The sequence below is a fragment of the Lucilia cuprina genome, chromosome 2, assembly GCF_022045245.1.
Source record: "Lucilia cuprina isolate Lc7/37 chromosome 2, ASM2204524v1, whole genome shotgun sequence".
Lineage (NCBI taxonomy): Eukaryota > Metazoa > Arthropoda > Insecta > Diptera > Calliphoridae > Lucilia > Lucilia cuprina.
In genome coordinates this window covers 68,645,177-68,665,640 of record NC_060950.1, presented here as the reverse complement: position 1 = coordinate 68,665,640, position 20,464 = coordinate 68,645,177, and the positions used below count along the sequence as shown (strand labels likewise).

General features: G+C 29.7%; 4 protein-coding genes and 1 non-coding gene across 8 annotated transcripts in view; 2 read left to right on the top strand and 3 right to left on the bottom strand.

Annotated features, from left to right (window-relative positions):
- Positions 1-5,439: 5,439 nt before the first annotated feature.
- Positions 5,440-15,343, bottom strand: LOC111679186 (sarcolemmal membrane-associated protein). 4 transcript variants are annotated; one of them, XM_046946028.1, is made up of 5 exons: positions 15,188-15,339; positions 13,921-14,084; positions 8,441-10,320; positions 7,603-8,310; positions 5,440-7,044 (listed from the first exon to the last, which is right to left on the bottom strand). In XM_046946028.1, exons 3-5 carry the CDS (start codon positions 10,316-10,318, stop codon positions 5,596-5,598), a joined length of 4,035 nt encoding a protein of 1,344 aa, XP_046801984.1. In that variant the 5' UTR covers positions 10,319-10,320; positions 13,921-14,084; positions 15,188-15,339; the 3' UTR covers positions 5,440-5,595. The 4 variants fall into 4 exon arrangements, with proteins under 4 accessions (XP_046801984.1, XP_023296475.2, XP_046801987.1 ...); XM_023440707.2 differs by lacking the exon at positions 13,921-14,084 and having other exon boundaries at positions 15,188-15,343; XM_046946031.1 differs by lacking the exons at positions 13,921-14,084; positions 15,188-15,339 and adding an exon at positions 14,612-15,131.
- Positions 15,344-16,740: 1,397 nt separating this feature from the next.
- LOC111679200 (iron-sulfur protein NUBPL) lies at positions 16,741-17,804 on the top strand. The gene is made up of 2 exons (XM_023440727.2): positions 16,741-16,864; positions 16,921-17,804. The coding sequence occupies exons 1-2, from the start codon at positions 16,832-16,834 to the stop codon at positions 17,767-17,769; spliced, it is 882 nt and encodes a 293-aa protein (XP_023296495.2). The 5' UTR covers positions 16,741-16,831; the 3' UTR covers positions 17,770-17,804.
- Positions 17,785-19,423, bottom strand: LOC111679199 (deoxynucleotidyltransferase terminal-interacting protein 2). The gene is made up of 4 exons (XM_023440725.2): positions 19,122-19,423; positions 18,731-19,065; positions 18,060-18,224; positions 17,785-17,997 (listed from the first exon to the last, which is right to left on the bottom strand). The coding sequence occupies exons 1-4, from the start codon at positions 19,312-19,314 to the stop codon at positions 17,785-17,787; spliced, it is 906 nt and encodes a 301-aa protein (XP_023296493.2). The 5' UTR covers positions 19,315-19,423.
- Positions 18,392-18,558, bottom strand: LOC111679246. Its single transcript, XR_002762597.2, has one exon. It is a non-coding gene; the product is annotated as a small nucleolar RNA U85 (small nucleolar RNA).
- A 482-nt stretch (positions 19,424-19,905) lies between the features above and the next one.
- LOC111679190 (RNA polymerase I-specific transcription initiation factor RRN3) overlaps positions 19,906-20,464 on the top strand; it is a 3,572-nt gene continuing 3,013 nt past the window's right edge. The window contains exon 1 of the mRNA XM_023440713.2: positions 19,906-20,464. This exon is cut by the window's right edge and continues 155 nt beyond it. Within this exon, the coding sequence (XP_023296481.2) occupies positions 20,377-20,464 (88 nt within the window). The 5' untranslated portion in view covers positions 19,906-20,376.

Here is a 20,464-nt window from a genome sequence, read left to right as displayed (position 1 = left end):
AAGTAAGTAAGTAAGTAAGTAAGTAAGTAAGTAAGTAAGTAAGTAAGTAAGCAAGTAAGTAAGTAAGTAAGTAAGTAAGTAAGTAAGTAAGTAAGTAAGTAAGTAAGTGAGTAAGTAAGTAAGTAAGTAAGTAAGTAAGTAAGTAAGTAAGTAAGTAAGTTAGTAAGTAAGTAAGTAAGTTGAAAATTTACAGTTCGTTATTTTGTGGCCGATAGCTCTAAAGGAAAACCCAATCGGTTGCTGAGTTGACAACGAATACGACTCGAGTCTATATTCTCTATATTCCGAGAGTTAATCTACGGAACTTAACGGCAGTGGTAACTGGCCACTGGCCTGTCGGACTCCATGCAAGAAGACTGAACTTATCCTGTAACGACTTCTGCAGGAGCTGCCAGCATGAAGAGTAAGATTAGTGTACAACTCACCTCCTATCTGATCTCACAATGGTTCAGCTAGGTATCTATTTTCTGCATGACTTATCGGATCTATCGGACGTCAATATCCGGAATATAGATTCCTATATTCGTGCGACAAACTAGTTTAGTCTAGGAAATCAGAGTGATTAGATCGAAGTATACTAATACGCCGACCGTTTTCTTTCTTCTTTTCAGGTACCACAAAGGGATCAAATACTGAACCCAAGTGTGTCCCCCAATGATGATATCGCAAGAACGATCTGCCTACCTAACCTATGACCCGGGTCGTTCCGGAGCGAAGATTAAATTGTTGTGGAAGCAGGTTGAAGTATGTACTACTTTTTTTAAACAAAATGTCTAATTCTGTTTGTAATAACTTTGTTCTACAATAATCATCCGCATGTTTTCATCTGTTACACTAATAATTCCAAACAATAAATTGTTTACAATTTGCCATGCATTTAACAATAACAAAAAAATTATGAATTCCTATGCATTTTAAGATCTATATGTATAAAATAAAATATGACACATGTTAACGTATCTCGCACACACAGACCCTTTCCCTCTTACCCCTTTTATACATATATAATCTTATTGTATTCGATTTTGTTCGATTACATGACTATTGCAAGTTATGAAAATAAAATTCTTAATATTTATAAACAAATTAATGGCGGATAGAGTTTTTATTAAACAAAATTATATATGTATAGGAAAAAAGGTCGTTTAAGTTAAAGAATGTTTTGTTGATTTTTTTTTTTATATTTTTTTGAAATTTTATGAAATAAATCAAAAACAAATAATTTATTTGTAACAATTATACAAACAATTGCTGCAAAAGTTTAAGATCATCATATCATTTATAGAAGGTGTGGTGTGTGTCAAATAAAATACTGAGTCAGAAGTTAAGTTTTAATAATTTATAAATCCTTTTTATACCCTACACCACTATAGTGGGGAGGGTATTATACGTTTGTGCTGATGTTTGTAACATACAAAAATATTGGCCCAATACCCACCTTAATGTATACCGATCGATTCAGAATCATTTTTTGAGTCGATTAAGACATGTCCGTCCGTCTGTCTGTCCGGCTGGCTGGCTGTCCATGTAAACCTTGTGCGCAAGGTACAGGCCGCAATTTTCAAGATAATTTGATGAAATTTGGACCAAGCATGGCACAGGGACGAAGCCTATTGAAAATGGTTGAAATCGGTCCATTATTTCACCTAGCCCCCATACAACCGTGCCACCCGATTTGTACTTTTTATGCCATAATTATAAAGAAAATATTTTTAAAAAGTATATGGTTTTCGTTTATAATAATTATTTATCTTTCATTTTATTATAATTACTTATTATTTGTTTTTGTTTTTTTGTTTGTATAATGTATATTTATTTCATGGTAATTAAATATTAATAATTGATTTTTCTGTTTGTTTTTTATATGCATATAATTTACAATAATTTAGCATTTTTTTTTTGTTGTTGTTGGTAATTATTATTTTTCAGCAAAATTTTCTTTAAATATTTCGGTTTTTGTTTATCATTGTGGCAAATTGTTTGCATATCTTAAAAAAACTGTGGTTTTAAAAAATAACTGATTTTTTTGTTTAACAAAATTATAAACACAACAAAAAACATAAAAAATTAAATTAAATTAAATTATAAAATTAGAAATAAAATAGTTTTTGTTTTTAAACCATACATGATTTTTGTTTACAAAAAGAAATAAAAATAAATTTATAACTAATACAATAAAAAATTAACTAAATATATAAAAAAAAGAAAAACTTAAAATATTTAACAAAATTCAATTAATAAGGTTTTTTCTTTTTAGTTTTTCTGTTTTTTTTTCTTTTTTCTACAAATGCAAAATTTATGTGGTAGTTGTTATTTATTTATAATTTTTTTGTTGTTTTTGTTTTAATATATTGTTTGTGGTGTTTTATTTTTAATATTTTGTTTTTTGTAATAAAAGCTATTTAATAAACATAAAGCTTATATAGCATTTGAAATTTATAAAAATACAATAGACATAATGTGTTAATAACTTATATAGATTGGGTTGCTTTTATATAAAAAAAAAGTTAAAAAATATTTATTTCTAAAAAAAAATATTAACAATTTAAAGCTTGAAAAAAGAAAATTGCATTTTTTTAAAAAACTTTTACAAATAAAAGTATTTGTAACTACAAATACATTAACTACAAGAAATTTTAATATTCTTTTATAAAGTTTCAGAAATTTTCAAAACATTAACTGGAGACCACCAAGCGTAACTGCAATTTATTATCTTGTAAAGGATTTCATATTCATCCTAAACCGTAACAAATGCTTCCTACTTATACTTTTTGCTATATAAACTAGACTATAATCAAGACAATCACCCCTATCGCCAATCATCATTTCACGTGAAATATGTTCCCTTTTCACTTTTTTCTTTAAATTTGTTGATGAAATTTTGTAAACATTGAACAGCTGTTTCATATAAAATCAACTACTGTGAATGAATTTTTCAAAAGAAGTTCACGATAGCAATTTTCTCTTCGAGGGAACTGAAAATTTCAAAGGAATAACATTTTCACTTCTATGGGCGATAGGGGTTTAGACTTTAATAGTCATAACTGTAATCCAGACTTAAGTCCAGATAAGAAAGAAACAAGTAGTTCTGACTTTAGTGTAGACAATAGTTATAACGTTAGTCAAGACAACAACCATGACAATAGTAAAAACAATAGTCCAAACTTTAGTCAAGGCAATAGTCTAGAATGAAGTCAAGACAATAGTCAGACTATAGTGTCCGTTTCCCACTACAATTGGAACTTTTCCCGGATCTCTCTTCGGAACGACTCAAGTCATATTCGACCAAAAGATTGTCAACCCAGCGCCTACTATATCAACCGAAAGTTATTTCTCCAGGAAAGAACGATCCGCCACAGTTGAACTGTTGCAACAACAACAACTGTAGTCAAGATTATAGTCCAGAATAAAGGGAAGACATAAGTCTAGACTGTAGCCAAGACAATAGCCTAAATTATAACCCAGACTTTGGTGAAAAAGCAAACTGCAGACTAAAATCAAAACAGACTTTTCAAATGATTATTGTCTAGATTTATGATATAATGATAGTCAAACAAAAGTTTTGATAATATTTCTTCAATACAATAGTTTAAACTTTAGTCAATATATAAGTTCAGACTGTAGACAAGACAATAGCCTTAATTATAACCCAGACTTTGGTGAAGAAGAAACTGCAGACTATAATTAAGAAACTTTTCAAATAATTGTTGTCTAGACTTATGTCATGGCGATAGTCAAACAAAAGTTTCCATAATACTTCTTCAATAGTTTGAACTTTAGTCAAGACATAAGTCCAGACTGTAGACAAGACAATAGCCTACATTATAACCCAGACTTTGGTGAAGAAGAAACTGCAGACTATAATCAACACAGACTTTATGTCATGGCGTTAGCCAAACAAAAGTTTTCATAATACTTCTTCAATACAATAGTTTAAACTTTAATCAAGACATAAGTCCAGACTGAAGACAATAGCCTAAATTATAACCCAGACTTTAGTAATGAAGATACTGCAGACTTAAATCAAAACAGACGTTTCAAATGATTGTTGTCTAGATTTATGACATAACGATAGTCAAACCAAAGTTTCCATAATACTTCTTCAATACAATAGTTTAAAATTTAGTCAAGACATAAGTCCAGACTGAAGACAAGACAAAACAATAATCTAGATTATAATCAAGACAATAATTAAGACTTTAATCAGTTCCAGACTTTAGTCATAACGAGAGTAAATACTTTGCGTCATGACTTTATATTTAAGAGTTAAATCATGACTATAGTCAAGTTCTTAGTATAGACAATATATCAAAACCGACTTTTCAAATGATTGTTGTCTAGACTTATGTCATGGCGATAGTCAAACAAAAGTTTTGATAATATTTCTTCAATACAATAGTTTAAACTTTAGTCAAGACATAAGTCCAGACTGAAGACAAGACAAGACAAAACAATAATTTAGATTATAACCAAGACAACAATTAAGACTTTAATCAGTTCCAGACTTTAGTCATAACGAGAGTAAATACTTTGCGTCATGACTATATATTTACAACTTTAATCATGACCATAGTTAAGTTCTTAGTGTAGACAATAGCTCAGATTATTGTTGTTACAAGATTTTTAGATTGTAGTCAAGACAATAGTTCAGTTTATATGCAAAACTTAAGTTAAAACAATTGTCCAATTCATAACCGTCTTGTGTTTACATTTGGTTTTTTTGAATGTTTATTTTGTATTAAATGTCAAACTATCATTCTAGTGTGAATGACCAATTTTTGAAGAAGATAAAACTAAAGAAGAAGAATTTTACAAAGTAAACATTAAAATAAAGAGCTTAAGTTTGATAAACATTACAAACTGCAAGATCAGTTAAGAATTGGACAAATAAAATAAATTATTAAAATTTTAAACTTTAACTTTTCTCCTTTATCCTCTCCAACAATACAAAATGTAGCAAAACATTGTAATTTGTTGTTTCTTTAAATAAAAGTAAAACCCAAACTAAAAAGTTAATTAAGACAAAATTAATAAAATAAAATACATATAAACAAAATAAAGTATTTGTTGCTAGTATTAACTAGTTGCTAGTAAATACTTAATAATAGAAATAATGTTAATAATATGAATATAATAGTAATAAGTATAATAATTAAAGATCATATTACAGGCCTTGGTTTTGTTATTGTTTTTAGTTTGATATAAGATGTTAAATGTTAAATAGATCTTTTTAGCATTTTTTTCAATACTTTTGTTAATAAATTGAAAATTGAGTTGTATATATTTTTTTTATTATATTTATTTATGTTTATGTATTTTATTATAACATATATATGCAATATATTTATTTTATTTATTTGTTAATATAATATTTATAAAGTAAGCAAAATAATAATAATGATTACATTAAAACAAATTACAAAAAAAAAAAGAAAAATATAAAATCAAAACATTAATATGGAGGGTTTTAGGTTTTATGTATTATTAGAAAAAATTGAAAATTTGGAAAAATTTGTTGTTGTTGTTTTTTTTAAGAGAAATAATTGAAATGGAAGCTAGAGCAGCAGGTTATGATTAGTTACAAAAAAAAGTTCTTTAATAATAAGTGGTTAAAAAATAGATGATAATTGCTAAAATTACAAAACTACAAGGTAGATATTGTTTAAGCAATACATCTTTTGTAGTTCCAGTTAAATTATTATTAGCTTTTAGCTTGAGTAACGCAATTTCATTGCGTAAATCGATATTTTCCCTTTGTTGTTCATCTAAACGTTCCTTGTAAGTGATTAACTCTTCTTCACGTTCTAAGGCGGTTACATTGATGGCATTCAAGACAGCATCCTCTTCTAGCTCCAATTCCTTGGCCAGTTGACCATCGATTTCCGGGCAGGATGTTTTTGTAGCGTTTATTTCGAATTTTTCACTATCACTATTATTCTTATTGTTTTCAGTGATCACTTGTTCTAAAGCCTTTTTATCATTCTTTAAGGCTTCTATGATTTTATTAAGATTTTCCATTTTAAGCTTAACATCATCACATTCCACTTGCATGATTTCCAAAGTGTGTTGTGCTTCTAATTCGGTTTGTTGCAGTTTCTCATTTAAGGCTCCCACTTGCAGTTGATACTCTTTAAGTTGTTGCAATAATAACTCATCGTTGGTAGTTTCAGTTTTTACATTTATAACTGTACCACTGTGAGAACTATCTATAGGGGAGGATAACGTTAGACTTTCAACATCTGAATCGGATTCAGTGATATCCGAGGCAGAAGATCTTATTGCTGTTTGACTGTCGAACTTCTTGCTGGCCACTCTGCTGGGACTAGTGGCATAGGTAGGGAATTGTGTTTTAACTTTGATATTGGGTGGTGGTGACTTTTCTTTTTCACCTTCGGCCTGTTGTTTAGTATATTTATGTTGGTGTGTTCCTTCCTGGTCCCTAACAGTATCCCATATCTCATTGTAAGCTTCTCTTAGCATATTAACACTTGATTTTAATAATAAATATTTTTTATTTTCCTTCGAAAGCACCTGTTTTACAGATGATGTACTTGATTTGCCATTACGTTTAATAATGAACTCTTCCTCAGCACAAGCACCTTGTTCTTCATCAGCATCCTCTACATCGCTACTATCAATTTCATCCTGCTCCTCCTTTACCTCCTGTTTAACTTTAGCACTTGTTTCGGTTTCAGTTTCAGTTTCATTTTCAATTTCCGCTTCTAATTGTTTTAAATTCTTTTGTACATTTTTCAATTTACTGGTGAAATTATTATATAATTCTTCAGGCATTTGTGTGGGTTTAGCTAGTTTTAATTTTGTTTCCATTAAAATGCCAGCCTCACTTTCACCCTCATTATCACCATCGATATCGACATCTCCGTCCTCATTTTCGTTTTCATTACAAATGGCTTTGAATATATCAAAAGAGCCTTCGTTTTTATTTAAATCGGAATTTTGTAACCACTTCATAATGGTCGTTTCTTTGACACGTTTTGGTGATGTTTTCTCTTTTGTAGCATTAAAGGTCTTGACTTTTTTAAGCTTTGATTTGGATTTAAGAATATATATGAGATTTTGTCTAAATATTTGTTTATGTTTTACTATATTTAAAAGTATTATACTAAATCTTCTTTGTTCAGTCTTTAGTCTAGATAATAGCCATATGGTCAAGATAAAAGTTTAAACTATAGAAAGCTATGGTTTAGACTTTAGTCAAGACATTGCAAACCTTTAGGGAAGACAATGGGCAGTGCTATAGTTTTAACCATAATGAAGACAATCGTCTGAAGTATAGTTGTAACTATAGTCAAAGCAACAGTCCAACTATAGAAGTCTAAAGTTTAGTATTTACTAAAGACAATAGCCTATCCACTAGTCTAGGCAATAGACAATATTTTAAACTAAAGTTAAAACCAAAGATATCTAGAGTTTAGTTGAGACAATAACCAATATTAAAGTCCAGACTATATTCAAGACAAAAAACATTAGTCCAGACTTTAGGCAAGACAATAGCTTAGACTATAGTCCAAAAAAATTGTTACTAAATTTCACGTCCAATTTAAAAAAAAATAATAAAAATAAAAGAATAAAACAACTAACCTCGGTTTTATCCGGCTCCTCATCGACACCATTTAATTGTTCACCAAATATGGAAGTTAAATGTGGTCTGGCTTTTGATTTTTTTCTATTTATAACAAATTTGGCCTGAGTATCATCCTCTTCTTTAGCCTCAATTTCTGCATTATTACCATTACGTTTATTTTCACTCTTCTCCATAGCTAAAGCATCATTTACATCTTCATTCTCATCATCATCATCGTCACTGCTATCTTCATCATCATCATCGCCCAAATCCATATCTGCTATAGCGGCATCTAATTTCTCTATGGCCTGTTTTTCCAATAATTCCTCCTCATTTTCTAATAATTCGGCTCTTTTTATTAATAATTCAGAAATTTTCTTTTTTAAATCTTCACATTCTAATTCACGTTCGCGTAATTTTTCGCTTAGCTCTACAATACGCTGTTCTTCACGTTCTTTGGCCTCTTGCTGCAGACGAGCAGATTCATCTTTAAACTCATTGTATTCGGTTTCGAGGCGCAGCAGGCGTGTATTGACTTCCTGTAAGGTTTGTTTGGAGTTCATTATTTGATCGCGCAGTAGAGAACATTCGTTATCGGATTGTGTATAGGCAGATTCCATTTTTGCTAGCATTTGCATGGCATCACAACGTTCTTGATAGACTTTGCGTAAGGCCTCTTTGGCGGTATGTTGATATGAAGTTTTATCATCGAGTAATTTAAGAACCTTAAAGGAAAGTAAAAAAGAAAACAATATTGGAATAGATTTGAAGTTTAAATATGTTTATGGAATAGACCATCATAGACTTGGCAAAACTATAACATGACATTTTCTCCATTCATTTGTAAATACTAACCTCATTTCTTAATAAATTTTCGGGTACATTTTTCTCCATAAACTGCAATTTCTTCTCCAACGAGTGTATACGATGCAATAGCTGATCTTCAGTGATCATTGATTGCCAACATAACGCTGAATTTTTGCGTGTAGCATCTAAGACATTTTGTATATTACACAATTTGGAAGTTAAAACCTTTTCACGTTGTGAGGTTTCCTGTATGTAAAGATTTAAACGATGCAGCTCATCATAGCTAATGCGTCCCTCACCCGAATATTGACTACGATGGGCATTCGTATCAATCGATATGGCTTCACGGCCATCAGGTAAATACAATTTAACACAGGCTATTATACAGCCATGAACTTCTTTGCGGGAATTTTCCAAAACATCTACACCAAATTTGACAATATCTCCAAAATGCAGTTCAGCCTCTTCGTCGCCCAGTTTATTGTCATTTATAAAGGTGCCATTCGATGATTTGGTATCTTTGACCCAGAATTTGCCATCGGGTGTATACCAAATGACAGCATGTTTACGCGATAATACTTTACAATCGAAAATGGCATTATTTTCGCTGGCTTTACTCTTGGCTATCAAGCGTCCCACCATGCACTCAACGTTGGGGGTCAGACTAATGGTACGTGTTTGAAATGGATGAGAATTGCCCTCACAGATCAAAACAATCTTTGCTAGACCATTATTATCGTAAGTAGCGGCAGGTACTGTTACTGTGTTGGATGTTGTTGACGTTGTTGACGTGCCTTCCAGCAGATTACTATCACTTTTGTTTTGATTTATTTGATTTGAATCCAACATATTAAACGATTGATTTAGTTGTTTGGCAGTTAGACTGTTGTTATTGTTGGCGGCTGTGGTTGTTGTGGGTTTTTGCAGACCAGCTACATTTGCCGTTAATGCCAATTGACTGAGAAAGTTGGGCTGCAAACCAGCTGCTGCCACTGAATTATTAGCATTATTGGTAGCATTCAAAGCTGTCTGTAAAGCACTGCTTAGAGCCTGAGGCGTTATGGGACAACTAAGTGGCACCTGTTGTTGTTGTTGTGTTATAATATTCTGTTGCTGATTATTTTGTTGTATTTTTATAGTTTGTATGGGGGCTGTGGTTAGAGTGTTGGTATTGGAATTTAAATATGCATTAGATTCTTCTAGATCCTTATTATTACCCGTATGATTTAGATTATTGATAAGGGTAGTCTGCTGTTGTTGTTGTTTTTGTTGCTGTTGTGACTCCTCCAATTCTTTTTCCTCTTTCAGCGGTGACTCTTTCGTATTCTCAGCCATTATTTTTATACTATTATTATAGTTTAAAACAGATTCATTCAAATTATTATCCTCTTCTTTTAGCTGCTGTTTAGTTGTGTCTGCTGCAGTGGATATCTTTCCAATTTCAGCGATTTTACATTCGTTTATATCGACATCGACTTCGTTTAATTCATTATTAAATGTAATTTCTATAGAATTTTTATCATTTATTGTTTCATTTAATTTTTGCTGTTGTTCGTTGTTGGCGTTATCGTTTGCTAATGTTTTATTTATTGTTTTTGTTGTTGCTGTTGTTGCTGCCGTTGTTTCTGGACTTGCTATTTCGGTTGGTATTTCTCTTGATGATATTACTGTTGTATCTGCAGTTATGGAATTTATAGAATCTCCTGCTACAGTTTCTGTTTGTTTACTATTTGTTGCATTACTATGTGCATTAACAACTGTTCCTGCTGTTGCTGATATTGATTCTGTGAGTGAATGCTCAGCAATATTGACTGTTGCTGCTGTGCTCGACGTTGTTGCTGCTGTACCGGCTGTGGTTGTTGTGTTAGCAGTCGTTTTTGGTACATCTTCACTTTTATTTTGCCATTCGTTGCTGACTAAAACCATAACTAGAAAATTTAAAATAAAATATATATTAATTTATTTAAAATTTTCTATTTAGCTTTTACAATCAGAAAAAAAGGTTTGTTCATTGCATTACAATTTCAACAAAGATTTGCATAAAGTAGTTTGTGCAATCATACATTAAAAAAAATAACTAAAAAATATGAAATATTACATTTAAATAAAAAATGTTTGTGTTTAGTTTACAGGCGTGTATTTTTGTTAAAAATTTTTGATAATAAAAGTGATACAGTGAATTACTACATATATTTCTATTGAAACTTTGTTTAGAATTGCATCAACCTTTTGTGAAAAATATTAAATATGCTGTTATTTAATTAAAATTTTATAGATTTAAAATTAGACACGTTATATTTATTAAACCTGAGAACTATTTTTCTAGTAATATAGTTTAAAGAAAATGCCATTATTAAATAATTAAGAAAACCGCAAATTGTAGAAGAAAATATGAATAAAAATGTGCATATTATGACCACAGTTATCATTAGAAAAGTTGAATTAAAAACTAGACTTAATTCGAAAAATTAAAAATGTTTAATAAAAAGAATTTAAATAAAACAGTTCAATGTAAGTTTAGCTATAGTTCTAGTTCAGTTCTAGTTTAGTTCTAGTTCAGTTCTAGTTCAGTTCTAGTTCAGTTCTAGTTCAGTTCTAGTTCAGTTCAAGTTCAGTTCTAGTTCAGTTCTAGTTCAGTTCTAGTTCAGTTCTAGTTCAGTTCTAGTTCAGTTCTAGTTCAGTTCTAGTTCAGTTCTAGTTCTACTTCAGTTCTAGTTCACTTTACTTCCTTTTTCAGTTCTAATTTTAAATTATTTTTTAAATGATTTATATCAAATGAATTTCTGCTTAAAATAAAATACCATAAACCGATTATGTGACATGACCGGATGACAGAAAAGCCATTGACATGAACCCACAAATACGACTTACTACACAATAAGATTTGTTTATAAGAACTAAATTACTATATCCCATAAGTAAGCAATGTATAAGTTTATTAACCTTTTTCATTATATGCAACAAAAAAAGTATAATATAAACTTTATAAACTGAACTTTACTTAATGCGAATTTGACATAACTCTAAAATTTTGAATATTACAAAAATGATTTTTAAAAAGAAAATTTTAGAAATTTTTAGCAAAAAATTAATTTATTTAAAAATGTATGTATGTATATAGAAATACTATATATATATTCCACTTGTTAACATTTTGTCTTTAATAAGAGACCGGCTATTTTTTAAATATTTCGAGTGAAATAAATCTAAATAATTATAAATTGCAAAACAATAACATTAAACATACAGACAAGCAAATTTGAAAAAAAAAAACAAATGAAATTTATTCCCTGGCCAAAAAAACAAAATGTTTTTAAAGTACTAACTTGAAAGTTGGAAAAAAATTTAAAAATAAACTTAATATAGAACAAAATGTATAGAGAATTTTTGGGCAAACCATACAAATAACAACAAAAATGAAACAGACACAAAACAACAACTGTCTGAAATGCGTGCATATGAAGCCAAGAAAAATCATTTAAACAGTTGCGTTGTACATATATAGAAGAGAAAAGTGTGTGTATGTTTATTTGCTTTATTATTGAGTAATTGTGGTGTTATTTTTGTAAACAGACAAAACCACCAACAAACAGCCCAAGACTGCAAAAGAAATTAAATGAAATGATATAGACCAACGACTAAATACATCTTCATATACATATGTGTGTATGTATGTATATCTTTGCTATAATATAAACAAATACACAACAAAAAAACTAAATTTTAATAAGATTTAATATTTAAAAGAAATAAATAGCAATAAGAACTAAAATTTAAAGTTTTTTAAAGAGAAATTTTAATGCAAAATATTGAAATTTTGTAAAACAAATAATATTTAAATAAATTTTCTTAAGTAAACTATATTAAATACATTATTAAATTTAAATATTAAAGTTCAGAATTAAATTTTACAAATAAATATGCTGTTGTACACTTGTATACCTTTTAGGTGAAATATGTTTGTTGCCCGGCAACCTGCTAGGCATACATAAAACTTGCAACATAATTAAACGACTTTAATAATATTTGGTTTAAGGGTTGTTTCTTTTTTTCTAGAAAACTTAAAAAAATATCGTTTCAAACTTTTTTTATTTACTTTAAAAATACTTTGTCTCTGAGAAACTAACTAAAATGTTCATCTGTTTTAAAAGTATTAATATAGTATAACTTATCATACCCATACCAATTTCATCTCGTTTTATTTTAGGTCATTGTCCACTATTTTCTTTATCACAAAATGTTTTAAAAATAAATTTGTGATTGTAACGGCTAACAACAAAACAAAAAAAATAATAATAAACATAAAAACACAATAGAATACTTAATGGTCAAATAAAATTTAATTCTTAAATATTTTCTATTGTTTCCAGTTACAGTGGTGGGAAAAAATATCGCAACATTCTACTAATACAATGTATACAATACTAAAAAATCAATATTTTAGAATTATTTATTAGTTCTAATTCAGATCTAGTTCAGTTCTAGTTCTGTTCTTGTTCAGTTCTATTTCAGTTTTAGTTCAGTTCTAGTTTAGTTCTAGTTCAGTTTTAGTTCAGTTCAAGTTCAAGTTCAAGTTCAGTTCAGTTCTAGTTCAGTTCTAGTTCAGTTCTAGTTCAGTTCTAGTTCAGTTCTAGTTCAGTTCTAGTTCAGTTCTAGTTCAGTTCTAGTTCAGTTCTAGTTCAGTTCTATTTCAGTTCTAGTTCAGTTCTAGTTCAGTTCTAGTTCAGTTCTAGTTCAGTTCTAGTTCAGTTCTAGTTCAGTTCTAGTTCAGTTCTAGTTCAGTTCTAGTTCAGTTCTAGTTCAGTTCTAGTTCAGTTCTAGTTCAGTTCTAGTTCAGTTCTAGTTCAGTTCTAGTTCAGTTCTAGTTTCATACAAAATGTTATAAATTCAATATAAGCTTATATTTAAAATCAGATTTAAATACTAAAGCTAATAAGAACGTAATATACATTTAATAAAAAATACTCTAATAATAAAATCAAAACAAAGCCTGCCTTTTAGTGGTTTTTTAAAACCGTATTCATATACATATAAACCGCAAATATTGTATATTATAAACAACGTCACATTGTACTAAATATAATATATAATTGTATAAAAACAATGAATAAATAATAAAAATCCAAAATTAACATTTCTATTGTTTTGCAGGGAGAGAGAAAAAAATAAAAACTGGAACTAGACTCAACATGAAATTTACGAATTTCTCTAAAAATTCAAAACTAAAATTACAATCTGAGACAATAACAAAATAAATTAAAATATTTTTACAAAACAAAATTTATGCAAAATTGTACGACAAGTGCATAGAAAGAAAATAGTTAAAAAACGTTAACAGAATTTTAAATTTTGAGTTTTTTTATTCCAGAAAAAGTGAAGAGTTTAATTTTTATATACAACAGAGCGGAGTGAAAAGTAGTTGGCAAAAACAAATTTGACATAATTTAAAATGTTGAATATATTAAATATGTTGTAGTAGAAGTAGTATAAAATATTTAATTAATAAAAGTTTTGTCTACTTTACTGACCAGCTGCTAGACTAGCGGGCAACAAATCTATACAACAACATGTTGTTAACGTAGATGATGATGATGTTGTTGGTGGTGGTGATGACGACGAGGATTCTTCAGGCGGAGACGACGTCAATGTGTTTGATTTAAGAAAATGTTTATAAAATATGAAATAATCAACACTTTTGTTTGGTAATAATAACAATAAAAGAGAGAACAAAACAAAACACCCTTTAGAAAAATTTTTTTTAGTTTGATAGTCATTTAGTTAATAATAATGATGGATGGATGACGTGATGTGATGATTTCCTTAGTTAATATTCGGTTGGTAACATTTTTTTTTTTGTTTACTTGGCTAATATTTTAAGGATAGAAGATGGATATGATATATATTGTTAAAATTAAAGTCTATATATAAATTAAATAAATAAATTAGATTATAAATGACATGTTCCGTTCGTAAGATGCTGCATAATTGTCGAGCTTAAAGTACGTCTAGGATGTAGGAAGTTTTGGTAAACATTAGTAAACATAAGTAAAGTAATTCCATTACAATAGTGCCGCAGAATATTCACCAATTGCTGCCCAGACAGTAATATATACAATTTTAACTTTAAATTTAATTTTTACAACATTTACTTGCTTACACAGTACAAAAATGATAATTTTAATAAAAACATTTAATAAAACTAATAAAAAAATGCTCTACTTGGAATTCTGTGTGATGACGAGAAATGAACTCAATTGTAGGTTCGTTCACTCACACACAAATGGACAGATTCTTGACCAATTTTTTTTATATTTTAATATTTTTATTATTGTTGTCTTGTTGTCTCGTCAACTTTATTTAACTGTATTGTAATTGTATGCACAACAAACTGACTGTCAGACTCGTTAGCCTCATTTGGTTGACTGGCAGTTTTTTTTATTTTTCTCTTTTTTCCGTTTTATTTTTGTTGTTGGTGTTGTGTCAGCTAGTTTTTATTGTGTTGTTGTTATTGTGTGCATATATTATTAATTCCAATAAATTAACTCTCTACTTTAATTTCTTTAATTGAATTTAATTGCACATTTTTTTTTATTCACATCATACTTTGCTTTACTTTTTCTTTCAAAATATCTACAAATTTTTTTTCAGCCTTTATTACATTTTTTTTTGTTTTTCACTCTGTATCATTAATACTTTTTGCTGTAAAATTTAATCGATTTACTTTGGTATTTTTTCAGCTTATGTTTTTATGCATTTTCTTCCTTTTCTTTTAGACAATAATTTTTTTATACGCACCTTTTTCTTATTTGCTTCTCTTTTTCGTTTCAATATAATTTTTTTGCAAAAAAAAGGAAAAGAAAAAAGAACTTATTATATCGTATTATCTTTAAGAATTTTGTTTTTATACATTTGAGTAAATTGTTATTTTAATAAATAAATCGATTTTTATAGATTTTCGTAATTTCGTTTTTATTCTTTTTAAATTTTTTTTCAATTATTTTTTTTCTTTTATATATTGTATTATTTCACCAAAAAATTTTTCTCGTTTTGCACCAGAGGCCTGCGCCGACAAATATTAACGTCGGCGGCGACTGACACTAAATATGTCGGCGGCGGCTTAAAATCGACTGTAAGCCGGCTAAGTTTTCAACTACGTTTAGTTTTTAAATTTTCAACGATTTTAAATAAAAACGGTATCCGAGAGATCAGAAAGTGGGAATTTGAAGCAAAAATATTGTTTGTAACAGCAAAACAGAGCAAGCTCAAAAGTTGTGTGAGAATATATGCAGGTATGAATAAAAAATTCTTAAAAATTAAAAACAAATGCTTTCTCCAAGTTTTACGAGGATCAGCCGATATTTAACTACATCCTCCATATAAAACATTTTGCAGAAAATCAGTTTCTAAAAAATTTTGCATTATGAAAATGATCAATAACGTAAAAACAAAACAAATAAAATTGTTTATTTACTAGCTATACCCAGTGTGCTCTGCTACCCTAAAAGCAATATAAATAAGAAACTTGACGATTTTAATCATTCTAACTACAACGGTTTTCCTGATATACAATTTCATGTTTCGATTTCAATATCATAGAAAACTCAAAAAGTACCAGTTGGAAAATGAAAAAGTACCAAAAAATATCACTTGGTACCGGTGTTTCGAAAAACACCCCCATTAGCATATTTAGTGTTTCTTGAATAAAATCAAATTTCCCGTTTTTACACCTTTTGGTACTTTTTTCCTTCCCATTAACGAAACAAAAAATCTGTTCCAAAAAGTTGCAACATCGTATTGGGAGCCCGTTATTATGTATTCATATGTATAAGACTTATACTATAAGTTAATAAACCAAAAACAATGTTTCATAAAAAAGTACCAAAAATAAATAAACATTCGTCGTGTTATGAAGGATTCAAAAATATTTTTTTCTTTTGCATGGGGTGCAAAAGAAGTACCAAATTACAGTTTTTACCCGTTTATTCCCTAATGTTAAATAATAATGTTATCAAAACAATGTACCTACAAATTGCTCTCAAAATACTATAAACAAGTTAAATATACAATAATCGACTAAAACAAAACTTGTATACAGCAATCATAATGAAAACTTGTCGTAGTCATGATCTAAAGAGCTTACATTCTAAGGTCCGGTTATATGGGGAATAGGGAAATAATTTACCGATTGACCGGATGGACGGACTGGTTCTAATCGATTCAGAAAATAGTTATGAGCCCATCGGTGTACTTAAAGCTGTGGGATAATATTTTTGAGCATTACAAACATATAGCACCCTTCCCACTATGTTAGTATAGGGTATAAAAACTTGGCAATCTTTTTGTTTATATTTCTATTGTGAATTATACTTTTTAAGATGTGAATTAAATATTCATTTTCATCGTTAACGTTACCGCACTCACATTACTATTTCACTAAAAATGTTAAAAAATCCTGTATATCATATAACAAAGGTAATCTGCTAATAGATGTACCCACTTTCAACAACTATATAAAACTAAATTTTCAGCGTTTTTTAGCTTCTAAAACTACTGCCCACCAGGAAGCTCTAATGGCTAGAGGTTTGCCGAAAAGAGCACCCTTGCCTGGAGTTGCTAATATTGTTGTAGTAGCTTCAGGCAAGGGAGGTGTGGGTAAATCTACTGTGGCCGTTAATTTGGCAGCAACATTAGCTAATATGGGCAAAAGGGTAGGATTATTAGATGCGGATATTTTTGGTCCCTCCATACCGCTTATGATGAACGTTCATGAGGAGCCTTTGGTGGATGAACGCAATATTATGATACCACCTATTAACTATGGTGTAAAGTGTCTATCAATGGGTCTTATCACACAACAAGGTGGTGCCATAATATGGAGAGGACCTTTAGTAATGTCTGCTTTACAGAGACTCTTAAAAGGAGCCATTTGGGCGCCTTTGGATATTTTAATAGTGGATACTCCTCCCGGAACAGGTGATGTACATTTGTCCTTAACACAAAATGTACCCATTGATGGTGTTTTGCTTGTTAGCACGCCACAAACAGCAGCTTTAGAAGTTACTCTAAGAGGTGCCCAAATGTATAAAACCTTACAAGTGCCCATATTTGGTTTGGCAGAAAATATGGGTCATGCTATTTGCGGCAATTGCCAACACAAAATGGAAATATTTAAAAACACTACAGAGAAATATGTAAAAGAAATGCAAACAGAAATATTAGCCTCTATACCTCTAGACGGCAATATAACCGACTGTTGTGATGAGGGTTTACCCATGGTGTTGAAATTTAAAGATTCTCAATACGCCAAAAGTTTCCACAATTTAGCTGAACAAATTTTACAAAAATTACAAACCAAAGATTTAACAGAAAAGTTGTGATAAATAAAGTTTAAATTATTTTTTATTTTTCTTTAGTTTCTTCATCTTATTCATGGCTTTACGATGGGCATATTTTTGTTTTGTTATCATTATTTCCTTATGTTTACGCTTAATGTATTTTTGGGCCTCCGTATCGGCCAGCAGTTCATCAACGAGTGTATGTTTCTTATTACGACGTGTATCACGCTCATTATAGTAATCCAAGGGAGAATGTTGTACGGTACCAACCTGAAAACAAATAAGGAAATTTTATAAGATGTCCTTTATATAATAATAGCGAAAATATTTACCTGAAAGTATTTGGGCAAAACTTTTAAATCGTTTTTCTTGTAGAAATGTTTGGGATCCAATACAGAACGCATTTGTAAGATTTTCAAATCATTTTCCATTTCCTCGGTCAGTTCCGTGGCAGGCATATTAAACCAGTTCTTACCCTTAGTTTTAGAACGTTCCAACTTAAAGACACAAGAAAATAAGGTAAATTATATTGAACTATTTTCAAATAAATAAAAAATTGTGTGTAGCCAGTAGGAAGGCTCAGATTACTAAAGATGTCATCAATCTGCCTTAAACCAATATCTAAACATTTTACATCTCTTTTTTATTAAGTGTAAGGCAAAGAGTTTCATTTTGTTTTTGAAATATAAAACCTCAATTAAATTGTTTGCCAAATACTCTACAACAAACAACAGTCTAATGAAGGTTTTTTGTAGATTTTAATATACCGCTGGCCTTACAGCAATTGCTTGACACTTCTATAACAATCACTAAGATTACAACGGCTGAAACTGTATTTTTATACTCTACTTTAACTTAATTAAGAGTCTTTCAAGATGTTTTAAATGCCTCAAGCAATATTGGACAAGGACTGAACTTATTTTTGAATAAAAATAAGCTTAAGATGTCGAATATTTCATCATTGTATTCAAATTATTGTTTCAGTTTAATGTTGAGGACTTACCCTATTCAATTCTCTTTGCTTCTTTTTTGTTATACTAGGAAGTTCCTTAAGTTGTTCTAAATTAGGCACCATTTCCGAATTGGCCAATACTTTTTCTATACTAGGCTTAAAGGCTTGCACATCATCTCGTTTTCCGGTCATTTCATTAAAATCTGAATGATCCAAATCTATTAGGCGCTTCATTTTAGGTTTAGACTGACCCTTTTTTAATAAAGCTTCATCTGCCTTTTGTACCACATAGTCCATTTCTTGTTCCACTTTAGAGGGTATTTTACGTGTTGCCGCCAAAGTGTTTTCAATAATATTCGATATATCCACACTGGGTGGCGGTAGGCCTAAAAGAAGCAACAGTTTTATTACAAATTTCTATATTAACATTTCAAGAATTTACCAAAGAAATCATATTCTTTCTTTTCCTCCTCCTCTACCTCAGTTTGAAGTTCTTCAGCAAAGTTACCCAGACCCAAACCTGAGGACTCATTTAATAATTTTCGCTTTCGGTTGTTGTCATATTTTGGCTTGGCTAGACTGTCTGCGGCTAGCAAATCTTGATTACCTGAAGTATCAAGCACAAATAAGGACATGTTCTTTGTATTTTATTTCTTCTGTTGAAAATAAAGCGTATTTTTATATTTTTTCAGGTACAAAAACGTGCTCAATGATAAGAGACGCTAACAAAATAAACAGCTGCATGCAAAGCTGCCAGATTTGAAAATTTGTATCCATTTTGTAACATTTTACCAAAACTTAAAAATTTTCAAAAATATATACATATAAAATATATATTAATCATGTTATAAATATTATATTATTTAAGGATACTATAAATAGTATTTAGTTAAATATTTTCAATTAAAAGTTGTTTATATTTTTCGTTTTTGTTTATTTTTGTTCTAAATATTTTTTTTGTAAAATTCTCATCTGGTAACACGGCAGACCGAAATCTCTTTAATGTGTTATCATTTCATGGGGAATAGCAATAAGTGTTGTCAATTTATTTTACCTTATTTCTATAATTTTTAAAAAAGCGGTTTTGATATATCTTTATTAATGGAATTATGAGTATTTCACCAATATTATGAAAGTCTAGCAATGGAATTTAACGAAATATCCATGCATATACTGCTGCTATTATTCAATTGGGTTGAAAAATTAAACCTAAACAACTGAAAACTTAGTTGCCCCGTCGAAATTTTTACTGCCAGCCAACGACGTTGTTATTGTTTGCTGACACTGATCTCTGTTTCTTATTAGAGAAAAATGAAAAAAACGTGCGCGATTGAATCACACGTTTACAAATTAATAAAAAAAATATACCTTTTCGATATAAAAACTAATAAAATAAAAAAACTGCAACGTAGCAAAACTGTTTTGCAATATAAGGCATATGAACTTTTAAAGAAAATTCGCTTAAATTTATGTAATTAGGAAACATTTTGTAACCTCGTCTGGCAGAGCAGCAGCAAAAAATCTACGCAAATAACTGCGGAACCAAATCAGCTGTGCCCAACGTAGTAAACCCTTGAGGGGGAGATAATATTTAACAAGTTCATGAAATAAAGTTGGAAAGTTCAAGCGCAATATTTTGTGAAATTATAAAAAAAAGCTTTTTCCTTTATAAAAGTTTATATTTTGTTGGTCAAGAGATGGCTTTAAATTCGAATATGTCGGTGTATAGTGCCAAAACCTCGCGGACCTCTTTATCTTCGATTTTGAAGACATATTCGCCTTCAG

Excerpts from the sequence above, each read along its gene's own strand:
- LOC111679200 (XM_023440727.2), top strand. The coding sequence starts at position 16,832 with ATGTTAAAAAATCCTGTATATCATATAACAAAG. Across the intron at positions 16,865-16,920 it reads CTGTATATCATATAACAAAG|CGTTTTTTAGCTTCTAAAAC; the intron begins GTAATCTGCTAA and ends CTAAATTTTCAG.
- LOC111679186 (XM_023440707.2), bottom strand. The coding sequence starts at position 10,318 with ATGGTTTTAGTCAGCAACGAATGGCAAAATAAAAGTGAAGATGTACCA. Across the intron at positions 8,311-8,440 it reads AAAATTTATTAAGAAATGAG|GTTCTTAAATTACTCGATGA; the intron begins GTTAGTATTTAC and ends CTTTCCTTTAAG. Across the intron at positions 7,045-7,602 it reads AGGAGCCGGATAAAACCGAG|CTTAAAAAAGTCAAGACCTT; the intron begins GTTAGTTGTTTT and ends TCCAAATCAAAG.
- LOC111679199 (XM_023440725.2), bottom strand. The coding sequence starts at position 19,314 with ATGTCCTTATTTGTGCTTGATACTTCAGGTAATCAAGATTTGCTAGCC. Across the intron at positions 18,225-18,730 it reads AGCAAAGAGAATTGAATAGG|TTGGAACGTTCTAAAACTAA; the intron begins GTAAGTCCTCAA and ends TGTGTCTTTAAG. Across the intron at positions 17,998-18,059 it reads TTTTGCCCAAATACTTTCAG|GTTGGTACCGTACAACATTC; the intron begins GTAAATATTTTC and ends ATTTGTTTTCAG.